Source organism: Cnephaeus nilssonii (assembly GCF_951640355.1).
Source record: "Cnephaeus nilssonii genome assembly, chromosome: 10".
Lineage (NCBI taxonomy): Eukaryota > Metazoa > Chordata > Mammalia > Chiroptera > Vespertilionidae > Cnephaeus > Cnephaeus nilssonii.
In genome coordinates, this window is record NC_137081.1 from 92433011 (window position 1) to 92457711 (window position 24701).

A 24701-nucleotide genomic window follows, 5' to 3' on the forward strand; every position below is an offset into this window, starting at 1 on the left:
TCACCTTTTTCACACATATCCCAAACCTCCTCCCATCTGGCAACAATCAAAATGTTCTCTGTGGCTGAGTCTGTTTCTGTTCTGCTTGTTCATTTATTTTGTTTTTTAGATTCCACATGTAAGTGAAATCATCTGGCATTTGTCTTTCTCTGTCTGACTTACACTGAGTGGCCAGATTATTATGAACTCTGAGCGCATAATAATCTGGCCACTCAGTGTATATCCTATCTAATAAAGAGGGACTATGCTAATTGACCATCACAAAGATGGCTGCACCCACAGCTGAAGCCATAAGGAGCCTTAACGAGCAATCAGCAGGGACCTGAGGCTACGCCCTCCTCTGCCCCCATGGGGCTTGACAGGGGACCTCAGGCTGCACCCCCCCCCCCAGCACCAGACCAGGGGACCTGAGGCTGCACCCCACACAAGGTGGGGCTTGACAGGGGACTTCAGGCCGGGGGACCTCAGGCTGCACCCCGCCCCCAGCACCAGGCCAGGGGACCTGAGGCTGCACCTCCCCTGCCTTGTGGTGCTTGACGGGGGACTTCAAGGCACGCCCCTCGCCCAGGTCTGGGCTGGGGGACCTCAGGCCATGCCCCCCGTCCTGGCACCGGGCCAGGGGACCTGAGGCTACGTCCCTTGTCCGGCGGGGCTTGACAAGGGTGGGACTGGCCAGGTCTGGATCTAGCCCAATGGGGGTGGAGGCCGGCTGGGTCTGGGTCTCATGCGATTTAAGGCACATGTGGGTGGGCGGGAACTTGACTCTCTGACAGGAGGAAGGTTTTCATATACATTTTACTAATTTTCTTTCATCTCTGACACTTCTATTATAGAGAAAGGGCAAATAGCAATATTAAATTATTTACTCTAATTAATCCCCTTTTAATGTGCATGAATTTCGTGCACTAGGCCACTGGTCCTATGTAATAAAAGGCTAATATGCAAATTGTCCCCTCGACCAGGAGTTCAACCAGCAGGCAGGCCGGCCAACCACCCATGTCCCCTCCCCGTGGCCAGGCTGGCCAGACTCCACCCATGCATGAAGTCATGCACCAGGCCTCTAATACACACACACACACACACACACACACACACACACACTGAGTGGCCAGATTATTATGCATTCAGAAATCATAGTAATCTGGCCACTCAGTGTATTTCATTCAGCATAGTACCCTCTATCTAGATCCATCCATGTTGTTGCAGATGGCAAGATTTCATTCTTTTTTATGGCTGAGTCATATTTCATTGCATATATGCACCACTTCTTCTTTATCCATTCATCTACTGATGGACACTTAGGTTGCTTCCATATCTCACCTATCTTCTATAATAAAATGGTAATATGCAAATTAACCATCACTCCGCTGCATAAGCCACGCCCACCAGCCAAGCCACGCCCACCAGCCAATCAGGGCGAGTATGCAAATTAACCCAAACCAAGATGGCTACAGCCACAGAGAGCAAGGTTTCCCAGGTAACAGAGGAAGCCAAGCTTTCCATAGCCGTTGCAGGCCTAAGCCTCCACTCAAGCTACAAAGTTTCAATTATAGAAGGTAAACAAATTCAAACAAATGGCGGCAGAATGGAGCTTGAGAGAGCAGGCCAGGGTTGCCGGCGGCAACAGGGGAAGCAAAGCTTTCCGCACACCCTGGCCGGGCCCACCCGCTTAAGGCAACAAAGTTTCAACTGTAGAAGGTGAATTAACTGCCACAGAGATGGCTGCCGCCCCGGAGGGAACAGCAGGCTTGGCTCTGCTCCAGGCTACAAAGTTTCAATTGTAGAAGGAAAATAAATCCCAGATACCAGAGCCTCCGCTTAGGTTGCCAGGGGGTGTGGCCCGCCTGCAAACCACCACAGGCCCCTCGCTCAGGCCACCCCACGCCCCAAGGGAACCCCACCCTGATCCGGGACGCCCTTCAGGGCAAACCAGCTGGCCCCCACCCATGCACCAGGCCTCTATCTTATCTAATAAAAGAGTAATATACAGATTGATCATCACTGCAATACACAATATAGCAGCCCCCATGTGGACACAAGATGGCCACTACAAGATGGCCAGCAGGGGAGGGCAATTGGGAGGCACCCGGCCTGCAAGGAAGGGCAGTTGAGAGGGACCAGGCTTGCAAGGGAGGGCAATTGGAGGTGATCAACCCTGCAGGAGAGGACAGTTAGGGGTGACCAGGCTGGCAGAGGAGGGAAGTTGGGGGCAAACAGGCTGGCAGGGGAGCAGTTAAGCATCAACCAGGCTGGCAGCGGAGTGGTTAGGGGGTGATCAGGCTGGCAGGCAGAAGCGGTTAGGGGCAATCAGGAAGGCAGGCAGGCAAGCAGTTGGGAGCCAGCAGTCTTGGATTGTGAGAGGGATGTCCGACTGCCCGTTTAGGCCCGATCCCTCCAGGAGTCCCAGATTGGAGAGGGTACAGGCTGGGTTGAGGGACAACCCCCCGCCGTGCACGAATTTTGTGCACCGGGCTTCTAGTTGTAAATAATGCTGCAATGAACATATGGATATATATGTTTTGTTGATTTAGTATTTTGATTTTCTTCAGATAAATACCTAGAAGTGGAATTACTGGGTCCTTCTTTGTCTCTTGTTATACAGCCTTTGTTTTAAAAATCTATTTTGTCTGGTGTAAGTATTGTTATCCCAATGTTTTGTTTATTCCCATTTTCATGAAATGTCTTCAGTCTGTGTGTGTCTTTTAATCTGAAGTAAGTCTCTTATAGACAGCATATGTAAGGGTCTTGTTTTCTTATCCATTCGGCTCCATATGTCGTTTGATTGGAGCATTTAACCATTTGCATTTAAAGTAGTCCTTGAGCCCTGGCCAGGTGGCTCAGGTCATTGGAGCATCTTCCTTTACACCAAAGGTTGCTGGTTCAATTCTTGGTCAGGGCACATATCTAGGTTGTGGGTTCAATACCCAGTTGGGGTGTGTACAGGAGGCAACCAATGGATGTTTTTCTCTCTCTCCCTTCCTCTCTCTAAAAATAAATAAATATATCCTCATTTGAAGATTTAAAAAATAAAGTAATTGTTGATAGAGATGTATTTATTGCCATTGTATTATTAATATTTTTTATTTCTTCTCCTTCTTCTCTCCTCCTTCTCCTCCACCTCCTCCTCCTCCTCCCTCTCCTCCTTCTTCATGTTCTTCTTTTCCTAAGAAGACCCTTTAACATTTCTTGTGACACTGGTTTGATGGTGATGAACTCCTTTAGCTTTTTATTGTCTGGGAAGCTCTTTTTAAAAAAAATATATATTTTATTGATTTTTTTTTTTACAGAGAGGAAGGGAGACAGATAGAGAGTTAGAAACATCAATGAGAAAGAAACATCTATCAGCTGCCTCCTGCACACCTCCCACTGGGGATGTGCCCACAACCAAGGTACATGCCCTTGACTGGAATCGAACCTGGGACCCTTCAGTCCGCAGGCCAACGCTCTATCCACCAAGCCAAACCAGCTAGGGCTGGGAAGCTCTTTATCTGTCCTTCAATTGTAAAGGATAGCTTTTCTGGGTAGAGCAATCTTGATTGTAGGTTCTTGCTTTTCATCACTTTGAATATTTCATGTCAATCCCTTCTGGCCTGCGAAGTTTGTCGAGAAATCAGTTGACAGTCTTAGGGAGTTCCCTTGTAGGTAACTAATTGATTTTTCCTTTTGTTGCTTTTCATATTCTCTTTTTGTTTTTAATCTTTGGCATTTCAATTTGATGCGATTGGTGTGGGCCTCTTTTGGTTCCTCTTGTTTGGGACTCTCTGAGCTTCCTGGACTTGTGTATCAATTTCCTTCACCAGATTAGGAAAGTTTTCCATCATTATTTTTTTCACGTATGTTTTCAATTCTTGGCTGTATCTCCTCTCCTTCTGGCACCTCCATAATGTGAATGTTGATACACTTGAAGTTGTCCCAGAGGCTCCTTATATTATCCTCATTTTGAGGGGATATTTTTCTTTTTGCTGTTCTGATTGAGTGTTTTCTGCTGCCTCGTCTTCCAATCTCTTATCTGATCCTCTGCTCCATCTATTCTACTATTGATTCCCTATAATGTATTCTTCATTTTAGTTAATGTATTCTTTATTTCTGACTGATCCCTTTTTATGTTTTCTATCTCCATTTTTATGTGTTTTATTTTTTTTAAGTTCTCACTAAATTCATCTACTCTTCCCCTAAGTTCATTAAGCATCCTTATAACCAGTGTTTTGAACTCTGCATCTGGTAGATTGCTTATCTCCATTTTGTTTATTTTTCCCCCTGGAGTTTTGTTCTGTTTTTTTCATTTTGGGGCATGTTTCTTTGTCCCCTCATTTTGGCAATCTTCCTGTGTTTGTTTCTGTGTATTAGATAGAGCTGCTACATCTCCCAGGTTTGGTAGAGTGGCCTTGAGTAGTAGGTGTCCAGTGGTACAGCCTCTGATCACCTGAGCCAGGAACTCCTTGTGCCCTCTGCCCCCTGTGGGCTGTATATATATCCTCCTGTTGTAGTTGAGCCTTGATTGCTGTTGGCACCTCAATGGGAGGTATTTGCCCCCAAGCCAACCAGCTTCAGTGACTGACTGTGAACACCATGGAGGATCAGCTGTGCGGGGGCTGACCCCACAGAGCAGGACTTACTTTGGCAGGTCTCTGGCACCTGTTGAGTTTGTCTCTTGAGTGTGTGGCTTGTGGAGGTGGTGTGGTCTGAAGCTGTCCACGGCTGCACTGGCTCTGGGGTCTCTTGGAGGTGAAAGCCAAGGTCAGCCACTGCATGTGTTCTGCCCAGCATGAGTTGCAAAGTAATCTACAGATGGCTGCTACTTGTGCTGGGCTTGGAGGTGCCCAGGAGAGGCGAAGCTATGAACCAAGGCCAGTTGCTGCTGCTGCCAGTCCTGGGACCACATAGCAAGAGGTACAGGGTACACTGAAGCCAGATGCTGCTTGTTTGAGAGATTTTAGGAAAGTTCAAAGCATGAGCCAAAACGGGACATTTGAATGGAAAAGCTACTGGAAATAGCTTGTGTGGGTCTAAAAGTTGGGCGTGGTAGGGTTTTAATGAATTCCAGGGCAGGGGTAACAGTGTGAGCTAGGTTGATCGAGACTCTGTGCGGGGAGGGCTCAGCAGAGGAAAACAGCCTCTGCCCGCACTTCTGTCTGGGAGAAAGCTGCCCTGACAATCTTGCCCTGTTGCTAGACAATTCCGTTTCTCCCCCCACGTCCTGTGCCTTTCGAGCTGCTGCTGCGGCACTGGAGCGAGTGAGTTTGAGTAAGTCCATGCCTGGGACCTCAGCAGCTCTTGTCTCACTGGGCAGTTTTTACACCAGCAGTTCCTGGGCTTCTCTCCCTGGCACTGGAACCACGCACTGGAGGGCGACGTGTGGGCTTGGGACCCCTCACTTTTCAGGAGGAATCTCTGCAGCTGAGATATTCCTCCTGATTTTTAATCACCACACTTTGGTGTGGACCCAACGTGTTCCCTGTCTTACCCCTCCTACCATTCTCACTGTGGTTGTTCTTTATAGTCTTGTTTGTAGGACTCGTGTCCAGCTAGATTTCAGGTGGTTCTGTATGATGGTTGTTCTGTAGTGAGGTTGTGATTTTGATGTTGTTGTGGGAGGATTTGAGTAACCCATTTAGGTATCCCACCATCTTGATGAAAAACCTCTCTTTGTGTGAGTTTTGATAGATTGTACCTTTCAGAGAATTGGTTCATTTAATCTTATGTTTGTAGGTATAGAGATGTTCATAATATTCCTTTATTATCCTTTTGGTGGCTAAGTATTCAATAATTCCCCTCTTTATTTCTCATAATTTTTCTTGCTCTGAAAATTTGTAGAGCTACTCCGCTTTCCTTTGGTTAATATTGGATGGTGTATCTTTCTCTGTCCCTCTCCTTTTAATCTATCGGTGTCTTTACATCTATAGCCTGGAGGTCAGATCAGTTGTCCAAGGGTTGTCCCTTTTCATGTCTTATCACTGAGATTTGTAGTCTTATCTCTTTTTTCTTGGTTAGCCTGACATTATCAGTTTTGACAATGTTTTAAAAGAACCAGATATTTGTTTCATTGATTTTCTCTATTGATTTCTGTTTTTAATGTCATATGATTTCTGCTCTAATTTTTACCTATTTTCTTATTCCTGCTTTTAGATTATATTGTTCTTCTTTCTACAGTTTCCTAAGGTTAAAGCTTAGATTATTAATTTTAGATTTTTTTATTTTTTAATATATGTATTCAATATTATAAATTTCCCTCTGAACACTGATTTCACTGCATTCCACAAATTTTGATAGTTTCTATATTTGGTTCTATTTAGTGGAAAATATTTTTAAATGTTTCTTGAGACTTATTTGACTCATATTATTTAAAAACTAGAGGCCCGGTGCATGAAATTCATGCATGCGGTGGGGGGGAGTGTCCTCAGCCCAGCCTGCACCCTCTCCAATCCGGGACCCCTCAGGGGATGTCTGACTGCCAGTTTAGACCCGATCCCAGGACTGCTGGCTCATAACTGCTTACCTGCCTGCCTGCCTGCCTGATCGCCCCTAACTGCCTCCCTGCTGGCCTGGTTGCCCTTTACTGCCCTCCCCCGACTGACCTCGTCACCCCCAACAGCCCCCCTCTGCCAGCCTGGTCAGCCCTAACTGCCCCCTTCTTGCTGGCCTGGTTGCCTCCAACTGCCCCCCTTGCCAACCTGGTCACCCCCAACTGCCCCCTGCAGGCCTAGTCACCCCTCACTGCCCCCCTCTGCTGGCCTGGTCACCCGTCACTTTCCCGCACACCCCCCCCTTCCCGCCGGCCTGGTCACCCCAGGCAGCCTGCTGTTTGGTCATTTGATCATCTATCACTACACCTCCCCCTGCCAGCCTGCTGTTCAGTCATTTGGTTGTCCCTCACTAACCCCCCTACTGGCCTGGTTGCCCAATGCAGCCTGCTGTTTGGTTGTTACTGTGAGAGCGTCCTGACCAATTTGTATATTACCCTTTTATTAGTATAGACTAGAGGCCCGGTACATGAAACTCATGCATTGGGGGGGTGTCCCTCAGCCCAGCCTGCACCCTCTCCAATCTGGGACCCCTCAAGGGATGTCCAACTCCCCTGCTGGCCCAATCGCCCACAACTGCCCTCCCCTGCAGGCCATCTTGTGGTGGCCATCTTGTTTCCACATGGAGGCAGCCATCTTGTGTGTTGGAGTGATGGTCAGTTTGCATATTACATTTTTATTATATAGGATATGTTTCTTTTAAAAATATTTTTTATTGATTTTTAGAGAGAGTGGAAGGGAGAGGAAGAGAGAGATAGAAACAGTAATGATGAGAGAGAATCATTGATCGGCTGCCTTCTGCATGCCCCCTATTGGGGATCAAGCCCCCAAACCAGGCATGGGCCCTGATTGGGAATTGAACCAGTGACCTCTTGGTGCATGGGATGACACTCAACCAACTGAGTCACACCTGCCAGGCTAGAAATATGTTTATTAATATCCAAATATTTTTCTGTTAGTTTAATACAATTGTGATCTGAGTGCAGGCATTGTATGATTTATATTTCTTTAAATTTGTTCAGGTGTATTTATGGCCCAGAATGTGGTCTATATTGGTGAAAACTCACTGTGAACTTGTGAAGATGTATGTTCTGTTGTTATTGAATAAAGTATTTTACAAATGGCAATTAGTTTCAATTGATTGATGGCACTGTTAAGCTCAGTTGTATTCTTATGGTTTTTGCCTGCTGAATCTGAAGAATTTGCATTAAAGTCTCCAACTAGAATAGTAGATACTCTTTTTCTCCTTGTCGTTCTACCAGTTTTGCTTCTATATTTTAAAGCTCTGTTGTTAGGCACATGCATGCGAAGTATTGTTATGTCTTCTTTGAGAATTGGCTATTATGTAATTCTGCTGTTTATTTCTCACTAGAGGCCTGGTGCACGAAATTCATGCATGGGTAGGGTCCCTAGCAGCTGCTGGCCAGGGCCTCCCTTCGTTTCACGCTGCCCCCTGGTGATCAGTGCACATCATAGTGAGCCATCGAACTCCTGGTCGGTTGAACTCCCGAGGGAACACTTTGCATATTAGGATTTTATATATCTAGATAATTTTCCTTGCTCTGAAAATTTGTGGAGCTACTCCAGCTTTCTTTTGTTTAGTATTAGATGGTTTAGATGGTATATCTTTCTCTATCTACTTTTAATCTATCTGTGTTTTTATATCTAAAGTGGGTTCCTTATAGATAATGTATAATTGTGACCTTCAAGTTTGTTTTTTTAAACGTATTTTTAAAATTGATTTTAAAGAAAAAGGGAGAGGGAGAGAGAGATAGACACATCAATGATGAGAATCACTGATTGGATGCCTCCTGCACACCCCACACTGGGGATCGAGCCCAAAACCCAAGCATGTGCCCTGACCAGGAATCAAATTGTGACCTCCTAGTTCATAGGTTGATGCTCAAGCACTGAGCCATGCTGGGCAAGAAACCTTTAAGTTTTTAAGAGAGAAAATATTCAGTTCCTAGCAATCATTTTAATATGAGGATAATAGGAAGACCCAAGAGTTTTCTTCAACAATTGATAGTTTCATTTGTCGACATTAAGTATGCAGGGAAGCCCTAGCTGGTTTGACTCAGTGGATAGAGTATTGGCCTGCGGATCAAAGGGTCCCGGGTTTGATTCCAGGCAAGGACATGTACCTTGGTTGCAGGATCCTCAGGCCTTGGCCCTTGTCGGGGCTCATGTAGGAGGCAACCAATTGATGTGTTTCTCTCACATTGATGTTTCTCTCTGTCTTTCCCTCTCTCTTGCACTATCTCTAAAAATCAATGGAAAGATATCCTCGGGTGAGGATTAACAACAACAAAAAGAATGCAGGGAAAGAGCATGTTTGGGATGGAGGAGATGAGTTGCTGTGGTCCTGTGGAGTCTGATAAGCCTATGTCACATCTGCTGGAGATAGCTGAAGCCGGGGCTTTGACTCTGACAATGGCCCTGAGAAAAGGTGGGAATGCAAAATGGGACTGGGCAGGATGAAAGAGAATAGAATGCGGGCCACCAGATTGGTGAGAACTTCTCAGTTTGATGACAGAAGCCAAATAGCTTAGCTCAAATAATCAAAGTACAAAAAAGCAGAGACAGGGTTTCTGTCTTTTGTCTCCTTCTCTCTCTTCCTGCCAACTTTATTCTCTCAAACCAGCTATTTTCAGAAAAATGGGATCATAGCCCCTGGCATCACATTTTAAAACTTTCAGACTGAGGAAAACCAACCCCCAATTCAGAGCATGACAGGGAAAACCTATGACTGGTCCTTGCTTGGATCGTATGCCCTCTCTGGGGTACCATAATTCATGGTCACCATCAGAAGAACAGTGTAGAGAAGGGGAGGAGAATTTTCCCAAGATGAAACAGAGGAAGGCATGCCAGACAGAAAAAAACCAATTAGCATATCCCTCAGACACCAAGAGATCAAGGCGAGGGAAAGGGCCTTAGGACAGGATTGAAGGGGTCCCCAGAGGCAAAAGAAAGGCAGGGAAATGAAGTCATGTAGAAGCCAAGGGGATGTGGTTAGGAAAGAGCGCATGGTGAGCAAGAGCAAGTGAAGCTATTGGACGTGGACAACATTGGCCCTGGAGGGGTCAGTGTCATGTTTGTGGGGCCAGGCATGTGACCCAGGGCTGGGAAGGCAAGAGGGGTGAGATAGCGGAGGCAGCATGATGGGCCAATGTTTTCTTTTCCCCCCTCTCCTTTTTATTAAGTTCATTGGTGTGACACTGGTTAACAAATTTACATGGGTTTCAGGTACACAATTTCACAACATATCATCTGTACACTGTGTGTGTTCACCACCCAAGTCAAGTCTTTGTCCATCACCACTTATCCGCCTGTACCCTCATCCACCTCCCCCAACCCATTCCCAGCAGTCACCACACTGTTGTCCGTGTCCATGAATTCTTTCTCTTTTATTCTTTTTTGCTCAATCCCTCCACTCCCCCACAAAACAGCCACTCCATGCACTCCAACAGCTGTCAGCCTGCTCTCTATCTGAGTCTGTCTCTATTTTGCTTGCTAGTTCATACTGTTCATTAGATTCCACATATGAGTGAAATCATATGGTACTTGGCTTATTTCACTTTGCATAATGTTCTCCTGGTCCATCCATGCTGTCACAAAGGATAAAATCCCCACCTTTTTAAGGCCGCCTAGTAATCCGTTGTGTAAATGTACCACAGCTGTTTTATTCACTCATCTACTGATGAGCACGGGCTGCTTCCAAATCTTAGCGATTGTAAATAACAGTGCAATGAACATAGGGGTGCATACATTCTTTTAAATTAGAGTTTTGGGTTTCTTTTGATAAAGTCCCAGAAATGGAATCATTGGGTCCTAAGACAGTTTCATTTTAAATTTTTTGAGGAAACTCCATGTTGCTTTCCACAGTGGCTACATTCCCACCAACAGCACATGAAGGTTCCCTTTTCTCCACATCCTCATCAATACTTGTCTGTTGATTTATTGATGGAGCCATTCTGACAGGCGTGAGGTGACACCTCATTGTGGTGTCACCGTAATTTGCATCTCTCTAATGGTTAGTGATGTTGAGCGTCTTTCATATGTCTACTGACCATCAGTTTGTCTTCTTTGGAGAAGTGTCTATTCAGGTTCTTTGCCCATTTTTTTAATTGGATTGTTTTCTTGGTGTTGAGCTGTATAAGTTCTTTATAAGTTTTGGATATTAACCTCTATCAGATGTATCATTGGCGAATATGTTCTCCCATTCAATGGGTTGTCTTTTCATTTTGTTGATGGTTTCCTTTTTAGTTTGATGTAGTCCCATTGCTTATTTGGGTCTTTTCTATTTTTTTTTTCCTTGATGAGTCTGGCTACAGGCTTGTCAATCTTGCTTATCTTTATAAAGAACCAACTGTTGATCTTTTGTATTTTTTAGGCTCTATTTTGTTTATTTCTGTTCTGATCTTTATTATTTCCTCCTTTCTGGTCACTTTGGACTCTGTTGTTCTTTTTCAAGTTCCTTTAATGTAAAGTCAGATTTTTTTTTTTTTTGAGATTTTTCTTGTTTCTTGAGGTAGGCTTGTAATGTTGTGAATTTTCCTCTTAGAATTGCTTTCCTTGTGTCCCATAGATTTGGGGTTGTTATGTTCTCATTTTCATTTATTTCAAAATATCTTTAGATTTATTCTCTGATCTCATTGTTCAGTAAAATGTTATTTAGCCTTCATGTCTTTGTGTGTGTGTGTGTTGTTGTTTTTTTTGTGTGTGTGTGATTTCTAGTTTCATAGTATTATGGTCAGAGAAGATGCTTGATATGATTTCAATCTTCTTAAATTTATTGAGACTTGTTTTGTGTCTTAATATGTGGTCTATCCTAGAAAATGTTCCATGTGCACCTGAAAAGGATGTATATTCTGCTGCTTTAGAGTGAAATGCTCTGAAGATATCAATGGAAGCATCTGATCTAGTGTATCATTTAAGGCTGCCATCTCCTTGTGGTTTTGTCTGAAAGATCTATCCATTGATGTCAATTGGGTATTAAAATCCTCTTGTTTGATTGCTGCCTTTATCATTATGTAGTATCCTTCTTTGTCTCTTACTATATAGTCTATGATTTTAAGTATGTTTTGTCTGACATAACTATTACTACCCCAGTTTTTTTTCCTTTTCCATTTGCATGAAATGTCTTTTTTCATCTCTTTACTTTTAGTCTGTGTGTACCATTAGTTCTGAAGTGGGTCTCTTGTAGACAGCATATATATGGGTCTTGTTTTCTTAACCATTCAGCTACCAGATGATTTTTTTTATTAGAACATTTAAGCCATGTACATTTAAAGTGATAATGATGGAACATATTTATTGCCATTTATTCATATTCTTCTAGCAGGCTCTTTAACATTTCTTACAATCTGGTTTGGTGGTAACGAACTCCTTTAACTTTTTTTTTTGGTCTGGGAAGCTCTTTATTTCTCTTTTTATAAATGATAGCCTTACTGGGTAAAGTAGTCTAGGTCCTTGCTTTTTATCACTTTGAATGTTTCATGCCAATCCCTTCTGGCATGAAATGTTTCTGTGGAAAAATCAGCTGACAGTCGTATGGGCATTCCCTTGTAGGTAACTAACTGCCTTTCTCTTGCAGCTTTTAAGATTCTCTCTTAGTCTTTAATCTTTGCCATTTTCATTATGATGTATCTTGGTGGGGGTTTCTTTGGGTTGATCTTGTTTGGGACTCTCCACACTTCCTGGACTTGTGTGTCTTTTTTCTTCGCCAAGTTAGGAGAGTTTTCAGTCATTATTTCTTCAAATAGGTTCTTAATTTCTTGCTCTCTCTTTTCTCCTTCTGGTACCCCTATGATGTGGATATTGTTATGTTTCATGTTGTCCCAAAGGTCCCTTAAACTATTCATATAAAATTTTTTTCTTTTTACTGCTCTCATTGGGGGTTTTCCCCCTACCTTGTCTTTCAAATTGCCAATTTGATCTTCTGCTTCATCCAACCTACTGTTTATTCCTTCTAGTGTATTCTTCATTTCAGATATTGTATTATTTATTTCTGATGGGTCCTTTTTTACAATATCTATGTCCATTTTAAGCTGTTAAGCATCCTTATAACCACTACTTTGAACCTTATATCTGATAAATTGCTTGCCTTCATTTCATTTAGCTCTTTTTCTAGAGAATTCTCCTGTTCTTTAATTTGGGGCCTGTTTCTTTGTCTCCCCATTTTGGCTGTCTCTTTGTGTTTGTTCCTGTGTATTAGGTAGATCTGCTATGACTCCCAGTCATGGTAGGGTGGCCTTGTGTAGTAGGTGTCCTGTGGGACCCAGTGGCACAGTCTCCTTGATCTCCTGATCTGGGTGCTCTCCGAATGTCCTTTGTGTGGGTTATGTGAGCCCTCCCGTTAAAATTGAGTCTTGATTGCTATTGGCCCATTAGTGCATGGGACTGACCCTCAGGCTGGCTGACTGTGAGGTTTAACCCCCAGCATGGCAGGCAAGCTGCTATGCAAGCGCTGACCACGTGGAGCAGAATCCGCCTCCACAGGGATGGTGCCTGCTGAGATCTCCCTGTGGATGTGCTGCTTGGGAAGCTTATTGGGTCCTGCTCTGTTATTGTCTGGAGCTGGCCACTGGGTGTGTTGGTTGGGGGCTCGTGGGAGGGACTCTGATGCAGGCCAATGTCAGATGCTGCCTGTGGCTGACCCTGGGCCCCTGTGTGGAGGTATCAGTGGTCGACAGTTTGTGGTGCCTCTTCTGGTTCTGGGTACACACAAGAAGGACCCAGCTGTGCACCAAGGCTGGCTTTTACCAGAACCGGGCCCAGGGTTGTTCAGCAAAAGACCCAAAGCACACAGAGATCTGGCTCTACCTGCCTCCACCTGCTGGCTGCCTGTTAGGCTGTCATTGAAAGAGCCCCTGGCTGAGCTTCTCAGCAGGGTGTAAGGTCCGCAGGGTGAGGTGAGAGAAACTCCAGAGGGTGGGGCTATTGCTTCCCCCAGCTGATGCCCGTGATGGGAGTGCTCTGCCCGAGAAGGATGGTGTCTCTGGTGTGAGGGGATGACTCATCACATGGATCTTAGTGGCTGACCCTTCAGCTGACCCTTCACCCAGAGCCACAACCCCAGACTCTTCTTCTGGAACTCTAGCCCACTCTGCCCTGCTTTTGCCGAAGCCCAGGGTGAGTGGCTGTGAATGGAATTTTGTGCGTTGGCCCTTTAAGAGGGTGCCTGTGTTTCTAGCCATCTCCACCTGGCAGACAGAAACCCTGCTTCTTTCCCCAGCTGGAGATCGGGGGCCCACCGTGGGGTTTAGGCCCCACCTTCTCAGGGAGACTCCCCTAGGTGAGATATTCCTCCGGAACCTCAGCCACTGCCTGTGGGAGCCTGGCCAGCCCCGGTCATGTCTCTGCCCTTCCTACCAATCCTGATGTGACTTCTTGGTTATAAGACTTCTCTTCAGCTAGTCTTCAGTTGGTTATTGAGGATGATTTTTATATAATTTAGTTGTAATTCCAGTTTGATCCTGGGAGGGGGTTAGTGTAGCTTCTACCTACGCTGCCACCATCTTGGATCTTGGGCAGCTTTTTCAAGCAGCTCAGCTAAGGGGCAAAAACACGGAGGGCAGTAACTGGAAGGTGTCGAGGCCAAGAAAACTCACTGTAGAGTCGGCAGGACCGGAATGTATCTCTCTGCAGGGAGAAAAGCCAGAAGAGTGAGGGTGAATGAAGGTGTGAGACCTGTATTAGCTATTTATGGCTGCATCACAAATCACTCCAACATGCTGCAGCTTAAACTACAAGCATTTATTATCTCACACAGCTTCTGCGGGTCACACACCTAAGAGCAGCTTAGCTGTCATTTCTGGGCGGGGACCCTCGTGAGGTTTGTATTAGTTTGCTTGGGTGGCCATCACCAAATGCCACAGGCGAGGGAGCTCAAACAACAGGAAGTTATGTTCTCAGGGTGCGGCAGCTGGAGGGCCAAGGCCAAGGTGCTGGGAGCTCGTTTTGTGGGGGCCTCTCCGTGGCTGCTTTGTGCGCACGTGGTCACCCCTCTGTGCATGCACACCTCGGTACCTCTCCTCTTCTGACAAGGACACCATTTATGTTGTATTAAGACCCACCCTAGCAGCTTTGTTTTAACTTCGCCGCCTCTTTAAAGGCCTTGTCCCCAAATACAGTCCCATTCTGAGGAGGCAGGGGTTAGGACTTCAACATATGAATTTGGGGTGTGTGTGTGTAAAATTCAGACAATAACAATTTTCAGTCATGGTGATGAAACCTTGCCTGGGGCTGGATGATCTGCTTCCAAGATCATTGACTGTGAACTAGAGACCTGGTTTCCTCACCACATGGCCTTTGCTTAGGGCTGCTGAGTCCTCAGACATGGTAGCCGAGGGGTCTCAGAGAGCAGGGAAGCACAAAGCCTCTCACACCCAGCTTAGAAGCTATGGATCACCACTTCGCCCTGATTACATTTGTCGGAAGTAGATCACTAAGTCCACACTCAAGGTGGGAGTCTCCATCTTTTTTGAAAGGAGGGGTGTGAATAATTTGTAGACTTGTTTCAACCGCCACAGTCATCAGTAAGGCACAGGCCCTGATGGAGAACGTGGGAGAGGCCGGGTCGGGAGGGTGAGTGTGGGGCTGTCTGGGTCTTCCCGGGGCAGTCCCTTCGGTGCTCACAGGCCTGGGGGGCAGGTGCGGGCAGAGCTGCCAGCCGTGTGTTTTGTGATGCAGACAAAGCATGTGCAGAGTAAATGGTGAGAGGAAACCTGGGAATAGGGCTCTCTGGTTAGTTGGCTTTTGCAGAAATTCTCACCAGGGCCCCAGAAAGGGTCCCCTAAAGGTCATTTCTGAAGTCCCAGGGGGGGTGCACGCCATGGAACCGCTCTGGGCCCTGTTTGGGTGGGGATGTGACCCCTCCTTGGCCATGTTAAGCTCAGGGCAGGGACTTTGTTCACAAGAGAGTGGTGGACCTGAGGGGTCCATGCAGTGAGTGACTTATTGTGCTTTCCTTCTGTTTGCGGGTGTTTGTAACCCCACTGGCTGGGACAGAAATGGAGCTGAGGTCAGGCTGACAGATGGAGGAGAAGCAGGGCCTCGGGGCCCTGGTGGCCCATGGGGGAGGCTGTGTGCTGATGCGCGGCTGGGGAGCAGCAGCAGAGGGGGCAGTTCTGGGGCGCGGAGGACCAGTCGCAGGGAGTGGAGGTCACTGGAGTCTGGGGGTCAGAGCAGCGGGACACAGGCAGGTCACCCCTCAGAGAGAACAGGACTGGCGGGGGCACCCGGGAGGGATGACATGGTGGACATGGCGGCCAGGCGCAAGGGTTACAGGACGACAGAGCCAGGGGCCAGGAGCCTCAGCTTCCACCTGGTGTGGAGCAGCGCGGACCGGAGCGGCGTGGGGGCCGAGGCAGAGCGATGCGCTCTGAGCACCCTGCCCGCCGCCTCCCTGGGTGTGTGGGGATGCAGGCCAGCCTCCCCGGGGCCGGGCGGGGTCAAGGGCTTCTCCGCACTGTCCCCAAAGCAGAGGAGGGCGAGCGTGGGTCCCAGAGTGGGCAGAAGAGCCCCCGTTCCCTCCTGCATGAGCACGTGTGCGCTCAGCATCTCCACCGCTGTTGTCCGGGGAGCGGGCTGGCCACAGGCTCCTCAGGGCGAGTTCTCCGAGGACGGCAGCTCACCGTGCCCCCCCACCCCCCGCCGCTGGGCCCACGGGGCGTCCCCAGGCCTCTTCTCCTGGGACTGAGGGGGCTCTGAGGACCCGGTCCGCAGTCCCCTGCCTGGACCTGAGGCCCCCTCGGGGTCCTGAGGAGTGCTTCCTGGGGAGCTCCGTGTGTGACCTCACAGTGACCCTGCCAAGCCAAGCCTGCCGTTTCAGGGGGAGCAAGCTCAGTCAGCCCGGCCTGCTCCAGCTCCCGCGCTGCGAGGCTTTCCGGGGCGGGCCCTGCGCACACATCTCACACAGGGTCAGCCCTGGGGCTGGGGCAGACGCGGAGCCTCCTGGGGGGCCGGGCACAGCACCCCAGGACACTTTTCTGGAGCCTCAGCCTGTGCCGCAGGCTCTTTCTTCCCTCGGTCCCAGGACGCAGGGGGCGGGCAGGCCTGGGAGAAGAGAAACCCTGTCCCTTTGGCGCTGGGCAGGGAGTGTAAGCTTATATTAAACATATGCATACACAAGAATTGGAATGAGAAAATTCTTCGTCCAACAGAACAGACTGGCAAAGAGACTTTGCCACATTCTGCTGCCGCCTACATTCCCGCTGTCCTGACCTCTCACGCATGACCCCTGCCTGCTGATCTCCCTCCCCCTCCCCCCCCCAAGCTGCCCTGTCCCTGGGGGGTGCCCTTCCCTCCTCCCACTGTGAGTCCTGACCCACCTGTCAAAGCCGTGGTCTCCGCGGCCTTCACCCACAGCTCCCCCACGCCCCCCGGAGGCAGGTCTGTGGGTGCAGGGAGCGTGCTGACCCCCAGGGCCGGGCCGGCTCCGCCTCAGGCCAGGGCTGTGCTCACCAGGCCGTCCCCGTGGGAGGCAGCCAGGCGCAGGGCAAGGTGTGAGGGGCAGATCCAGGCTGGATTCCCAGCTGCTAACTAACGGGTCACCTTCCTTTGTCAAGCCCCATGCGTGGAATGGGGGAGCACCTGTGTGCCGGGGGGCCGGCAGGGTTACATAAAGCGTGTCAGGCGTCTGTAGCTAAGTGGCTGCTCACCTCGGCACCCCCCGACCCCCCACCCCACCGTGGGTGCTGACGGCTGCTTTTCCGGGGGTCTGACCAGATACAGTTTGCGCCTCTGGGTGACAGGGACAGTGTGGTGAGTGGGGAGCCCCTCCCTGTGGGGGTGCAGTGCTGAGAGAGCACGCTCAGTAAAGGTGAGGGGTGGGGCCCACGCAGCGTCTTCTTACACTTGGATGGGGCAGTGCCTATTCGCTCAGTCAAGGATCATTTCTTGAGCCAGGCCCCCGGCCCCCGGCCCCCCCAACCAGGCCCCCGACCAGGCCCCCGGCCCCCGGCCCCCCAACCAGGCCCCAGGCCCCCGGCCCCCCCCAACCAGGCCCCCGACCAGGCCCCCGGCCCCCGGCCCCCCCAACCAGGCCCCCGACCAGGCCCCCGGCCCCCGGCCCCCCCAACCAGGCCCCCGACCAGGCCCCAGGCCCCCGGCCCCCCCCAACCAGGCCCCCGACCAGGTCCTACACCCCCGGCCCCCGACCAGGCCCTAAGCCCCCGGCCCCCCCAACCAGGCCCCCGGCCCCCCCAACCAGGCCCCCAACCAGGCCCCCGGCCCCCGGCCCCCCCAACCAGGCCCCCGACCAGGCCCCCGGCCCCCGGCCCCCCCAACCAGGCCCCCGACCAGGCCCCCGGCCCCCGGCCCCCCCAACCAGGCCCCAGGCCCCCGGCCCCCCCCAACCAGGCCCCCGACCAGGTCCTACACCCCCGGCCCCCGACCAGGCCCTAAGCCCCCGGCCCCCCCAACCAGGCCCCCGGCCCCCCCAACCAGGCCCCCAACCAGGCGTCCTGTGGCCGAAGAGCACTGGGCCCTGCAGGGCAGTCAGGGCCGAGGACTGACCACCTGCCCTCTGTCTGCACAGGCTGCGAGCGCTGCTGTCCAGGATGTCGGCCTTCAGGCTGGTAAGCACGTCACCTGCGCCCTCTGCGGTGGGGGCGGAGGCAAATCACTGCAGGAGAGAAGAGAGGCCACGCGGCCGGCCGGGAGCACCAGGGAGATGGAGTCTGAGAAGCAGGCCAGCCTCGGCCAGCGGACCTGTGCTCAGTAATCCCTCGCTGACGTCCAGGCTTAGCCCGGGTTGATGAATGTCTCCGGCGCAGCTGCAGAGAGCTGCCCGAGAGCAGCGCCGGCCCCCTCCGGGCCCCGCGGTCCGGGGCAGGGGGCCCCCGATGAGGAGCCTGCGGGCTTGGCGCTGACGCTCTCGCCTCAGGAGGGTGGGGCAGGCAGGGAGTGTCCGTGTCAGCACCAAGCTCTCCGGCTCCTGTCCCACTTGAGGTCTCCTGGGCGGGCTGGGGGAGCCCAGAGGAGAGCCCCCAAACCAGGGAGCCCGAGAGTCTGCGGTGTCCTCTGATAAGAAAATGCTCCCTACGTCCGCCTGGACGCAAAGCCACAGAGCGGAGGCGTCTCTTGGCTGCTGGGTCCACGCCGCCGAGAAGGGCAGCACCCCCACCCGTGGGCCTCGGGGCTCCTGTGACTGACCCCTCAGTGTCCGAGTCACAGGCTGGCAGCCAGGCTTGATTTTTTCAGTTATAGATGGAGCTGTTTTTAGGGGGGTCGGGGGGGGGGGAGAGAGAGGACACATGTGGTCTGCAGGTTCAGGCTGCGGGGCGTCTGGCGACTCAGTCACGAAGGCGAGGGGCTGACAGCAGGAGGGGGCCGGGGGTCGCTGCGTGTGCAGCTGGGAAAGCTGGTGGGTCGCCAACGGAGAAGGGTGCCCCCGAAGGCGCGACGGGCGTCACAGCAAACGGAGGTTGCACAGTAGGACCAGAGAAGTTTCTATCCGGTTGCACAGTAGGACCAGAGAAGTTTCTATCCGTTCGCTGTGACGCCCGTCGTGCCTTCGGGGGCACCCTTCTCCCTTGGCGACCCACCAGCTGTCCCAGCTGCACACGCAGCGACCCCCCCCCCCCCCCCTCCCTCCTGCGTAAGAAAGCTTTTCCTGAGACTCGGAGACCGTGTTACTGCATTAGTTCACGGTGCTGCTCACGCTGGCCCTCTCATCCTGTAGCAGCCGCTCCTCGCTGCTCTTGTTATTCTAGCTTTCATTTCCATAACGCCGCGCAGCGCCCAGTTCCAAGAATCAGCCGGCTTCCCCTTCCCCAGAGGTGACGCCGTCAGCCCTCGGGGGGCTCTGATGTCAGGGAAGGACACGCTGCAGCGCTCCTTGAGTTTCTGGTGTCAGCATCCTCTCCCTGCCGCCCCGTGGGAAAGGCCTCGCTCCCCCATCCCATCCGGCGGCACAGGCCCTCCACCTCCCGCCCCGACGCCCGAGTCCCCGCCGTGACCGGGCTGCACGCAGTTCACTCCTCTGACTGCTCCTGAGCAAATGCTCTCCAGAGCCACGCACTGAACTCTGCGAGCGTGTTCTTTCCTCTGCTGGACGCCATCGCCGTCCTTCCCCTCACCTGCTTAGTTTTCTGTGTATTTATCACAACTTTCACCCAGCTTTCTCCCAGATACGTTTATCTCCTTTCAAACTGTCGGATCCGTGGGGGGTCCCGGGATGGAAGCGCTCCGGAGTGGCCGAGCCTGGGACCATTTGTGTCTGATGGCATGTCCCTCCCAGCCACCGAGCCTCCCTTTCTGCTCCCCTTTCACTTAATCCATCTTCCTGGACCGAGGTCTTTCTTTCTCTTGACTTTGCTTTAGCGAGTCCTAGAATTGCCTCCTGAGGAAAGGTTACCCGAGGAGGTAAAGTTTGTAACAACTCTCAGGTCTAAAAGCATGTTCATTCTCTTTGGAGGTCATTTGGGCATACGATTCCATTCTGGGCATAATTTCCCTGCGAATTTTGAAGACCTTTACTCCGCATTGTCGTGCGAAATCTCGCACCATCCTGACCCCTGAGCCTTTGTATAAAACTGGTTTTTTGCTCTCTAAAAACGTTTATGCTCTTCTTTGTTCCAAGTCTTTTGAAACCTCCTGACCATGTGTGTTGGTGTGGATCTAATTTTCATCCTTTATTCTGTTCATTGAAGTTTGCCACCTACTGTTTTTTCCAGAAGGCTTATGAGAATACTACTGCATCTTCAAAAATGTTTATTACCTTTATACTGGAATGACAATTTGGGTAAAAAATTATTAGATTTCTTTTTTCTATTGTGGTAAAAACACATAATATCAAATTTAATATCTTAACCATTTTAAGATCAGGTTCAGGAGTGTTAGGTCCATCCACATCGTGCAGCAGATCTAAGAACGTCACCTTGCACAACTGAACCGCAGTACCCACTGACCCTCCTGTCCCTCAGCCCTCCCTGCCTTCCGCCCACGACGGTGACTCCTTCAGGAGCTTCAAACGAGGGGACCACGCGTGTTTTCCCTTTGTGACTGCCTGTTTGCTGAGCGTCACGTCCTGCAGGCCCCCCGCTCTGCAGCTCTGACAGGCAGGCCCTTTCCCCTGCGCACGGGGAGCGCGCTGTGGAGAGGCCACGCCTGGCTGGTCTGTGCGCTGCCCGGGGCCATACGGTCGCCCCCACTATGACGATTGCGAATGATGATGCCGCAGTGCACATGGTGGCAGATGTGAGTTGAGATCCTGCTTGGAAATCTTTTGGATACATTCCTAAAAGTGGAATGGCTGGATCACAAGGTAGCTCTTTTATGATTATTTAAGGAGCCTCCATACTGTGTCCCCCAGTAACTGCACCAATGTTGTTCCCACCAACAGAGCACAAGGTTCCACTTTCTCCGCCTCCTACCCATGCGAGGTGCTTTCTGGTCTGTTGACAGTAGCCATTCTAATCGGAGGATTGCTCTGTTCTTGACATCTTTGTAGCAGTTATTTGGCCTTCCGGTAGGATTTGAATTTGTCCTAATTTTTCTCCTTATACATGAACTGATCTTTTTGTCTGCCTACCCTTCCCCAGAAATAATTTATTTATTTCTGAAGCCAAATAGCCTTTGCTGGTTTGTGTCTCTGGTAATTTTTCTTTGTCGTTGTTTCCTGGTGGCTGGTGTGTTTTCAATCTGGAGGTTCAAGGCTTTAATTTCTGGAAAGTTGTCCTAAATTATATCTTTAAATAATCTTTCTTTTTCTAGTTTTCTTCTCGAGGAACTACAATTACTTGTATTTTTGCTGTCTCCCATATCTATTCTTTTCTTCCTGATCCTAATCTTTTAAAATTTCTATGTCATTTTGCCCACTTTTCTTCTTCCTGTTGTTAACCTAAAAATAGAAGGCCAAAGCGAGAGGAAACAGCCTTTACTGAGGTCAGTAAGAACAGCTACTCAGGAAGCCTGATTCGGGCAGGAGCCCAAACAGTGTTCTGATGAAGAGACCAAGGCCAGGGTGTTCATGAGAGGGGAACAATTACATCGACAGAAGGAAGTTCTTCTGTTGGTGCAGATTAATTGGTACATTTAATTACACTTATGATTATTTCCATCTTATTCCTTCATTTCCATTGACTCTCTTCTTGCTTCATTTTAGTTCTATACTTAAGTCCACTTTGAGCCTCAGTGTAAGGCTTGGTCCAGGAGCATGTCTGGTGGGTGGAGGCTGCCGCTGTATGGGAAGCTCTCCCCCGCCATCCAGCTGCCTTGGCACCTGAGTCAGAGCAGGTGCCATGGCCGGGGGCGCTGTTTTTGGATCCCTGTTTCGTGTCTCTCCCTCCGCCAATACTATAACAGCCTTGATTGCTGATCTAGATTATAGGCCATGACACCGGATAGTGATCCTTCCTAATGTATTCTTATCTTCTAAAGTATGTTGGGCATTCAGGGTCCTTCCCATATATATTAAGCTTACCTATGTCTACCAAGAAACCATGCTGGGTCAGGAAAATGGACATCTTCTCTGTGTTGAGTCTCCCAATATGACTCTTCACGTATGTAGGTCTTCCTTCATTTCCTTTATCAGGATTTTATCTCTCATCACACATTTCTGGTACAAGATCTCTATAATTTATAGCAAAGTATTCATTTTCTTTAGAATTTGTTAACCCAAAAACACAAGGCCAAAGTGAGACACAACAACAGTTATTTGAGATTTTAAAAATAGCTATTCAGGAAGCACTGATTCAGGCAGGAGCCCAGACAGTGTCTGATCGGAGACCAAGGCCAGGTGTTCATCTCTGAGGGACAACTCCGCGCCCAGGAGGAGGCTTTCCTCTGGGGCAGACGAGCCGACACAGCGACGCCGGTTCCAGACAAGGTGCTCGGTGTTCAGTGTGGTGCTCAGACACCTGCTCTCTGGGAATCCTTGCACACAGTGCTTCCCGAGGCCGGGCTGCTGGGCCCAGCCCGCAGGTCACTCTGCCCTGCGTTCACATCCAGAGGTTTGACGTACGATGTGTAAGGCGGCTCCCCAGGAGGGCGGCTCCCCCAGGATGGCGGCTCCCCCAGGATGGCGGCTCCCCCAGGAGGGCGGCTCCCCCAGGATGCCGGCTCCCCAGGATGGCGGCTCCCCCAGGATGGCGGCTCCCCCAGGATGGGGGCTCCCCCAGGATGGCGGCTCCCCCAGGATGGCGGCTCCCCAGGATGGCGGCTCCCCCAGGATGGCGGCTCCCCCAGGATGGCGGCTCCCCCAGAAGGCAGCTCCCCCAGGATGGCAGCTCCCCCAGAAGGCAGCTCCCCAGGATGGCAGCTCCCCCAGGATGGCAGCTCCCCCAGGATGGCGGCTCCCCCAGGAGGGCGGCTCCTCGAGGATGGCGGCTCCCCTAGAAGGCAGCTCCCCCAGAAGGCAGCTCCCCCAGGATGGCAGCTCCCCTAGAAGGCAGCTCCCCCAGGATGGCGGCTCCCCCAGGAGGGCGGCTCCCCCAGGATGGCGGCTCCCCCAGGAGGGCGGCTCCCCCAGGATGGCGGCTCCCCCAGGATGGCGGCTCCCCCAGGATGGCGGCTCCCCCAGGATGGCAGCTCCCCCAGAAGGCAGCTCCCCAGGATGGCAGCTCCTCTCCATTTTAAAGCGGCTCCTTTTATGTTATTGTCTGCGCAGTCTTCCGTGAAGTTACTCACCTCAGCAGTGCTGGTCTGTTCCCCTGGTGTTGCTCCAACTTTGCTGTCATTTCTGACCTGTGTTTACTTCTTTTCCTCCATTTCTGTCTTGAGTTCTGCCAGCCAAAGCTTCGTCCTTTAAGTTGTCTCACCACCTCATTTTTTGCTTCTGGTCTGCACCTCAGTAAGTTTTTGGAAATCAGAACGAAATACTTGGTCACAACTCCCCACTGCTCTGTGGCAGTTCTGTCTGTCTGTCTTTCCTGGAGTGATTCCCCTGCTCCGTAGATCTCAGCCTCCTTGCCAGCAGGCCTCTGCTGGTCCCTTCGGCATTACTCTTCTCTGAATGGGGTGAGCTTTGGGGATCACCAGGAGGTTTGTGTGGGCCAAGGCCATGTTGCCAGCCAGCAGAGACCTAGTGAGGTTCTAGTCGTCACTTCTCCCAGCCGATGGGCTTGGTACTTCCCGGCTGCTCCCAGGGCGAAGACTGCATCCTGCAAATCCTGCCGGTCCTTCTCTTAGAACCAAGCTGGCCTGGGACACTTCCGCAGCACTTCCTGTCACCATCCTGGCAGGAGTGACCAGGAAGGGAGGGAGGGGGAGGAGGGGAGGAGAAGGAGGGAGGAGGGAGAGCGTGCCCAGCTGCCTGGAGGGAGCTCGGTGGAGGGGACAGCCCCCAGGGAAGTCCTGAGCAGAAGGGAAGGTGGAGCAGGGATCCAGGCAGTGCGCTCTCTCCCTCTAGGGAGACCATGTGTGGCTGCACCCCACCACTGCCGACAAAACCAGCGTTGCCATCGGGGGCATCATCAAAGAAATAAAGCCTGGCCGGACCCTGGTTGAAGACGACGAGGGCAAGGTCAGTGTGCCCTGCTCTCCCCCTCGGGCTCTGAGCCCCCACTAGCCCAAGTTCCAGAGTCCAGGGAGGCCTGTGTGGCGGGAAGCCTGCGGGAGGCCCGCCCCCTGAACGTTTCCATAGTGGAAAAGTGGGAGGTGGTTGGGCAGATGGAAAACCAGGACCATGAGGGGAGCAGGAGGAGTAAGGGGGCCAGGCTGTGGAGGAGAGGAGGGCGGCAGGGGGTGCTGAGCTGGAAAGATGGGGAGCCGAGTCCGCAGCCTCCACGGGGTGGGGGGCGGGAGCGTGGCTTCCGGGAGCAGATCCTCGACTCTGGCCTGTGGCCCCTCCTGCGGAAGCGGGTCCTGTGTTAACAATTACATCTTTATTCGCAAAATGGTGTTATGAAGTGAAAAACACTTTTACTCGCCTACTGTTCTTCCAGCAATCTGTGAGGCTCCCCGCTGCAGCCCGCCCGCACCCCAATCACAGCTTCTCTGGCCCTGGTCTGAGCCTCGGCCCTAGCCCCAGCTGCCCCCTGCCCCCTGCCCCCTGCCCCCTGCCCCCTGCGCCCAGCCCCCTGCCCCGAGCCCGCGGACGCCAGCCAGCCAGACCTGGTGTGGTGCCAGGTGTTTCGGCCTGAACCACAGGCTGCCGGCAGGAGCTGGGTCGCGGCTGACCCGCTGAGCAGGTGGACAGGCCGTGGCCCGGAGGGGCCTCAGGGTGGTCTGCCC

The 24701-nt window shown here is 51.1% G+C and overlaps 1 protein-coding gene across 1 annotated transcript in view; it reads left to right on the forward strand.

The window, feature by feature from the left end:
- MYO7B (myosin VIIB) overlaps positions 1-24701 on the forward strand; it is a 58134-nt gene that overhangs the window by 5202 nt on the left and 28231 nt on the right. Inside the window, 2 exon segments of the mRNA XM_079781785.1 lie at positions 18064-18103; positions 23878-23991. Coding sequence (XP_079637911.1) covers positions 18086-18103; positions 23878-23991 — 132 coding nt within the window. The 5' untranslated portion in view covers positions 18064-18085.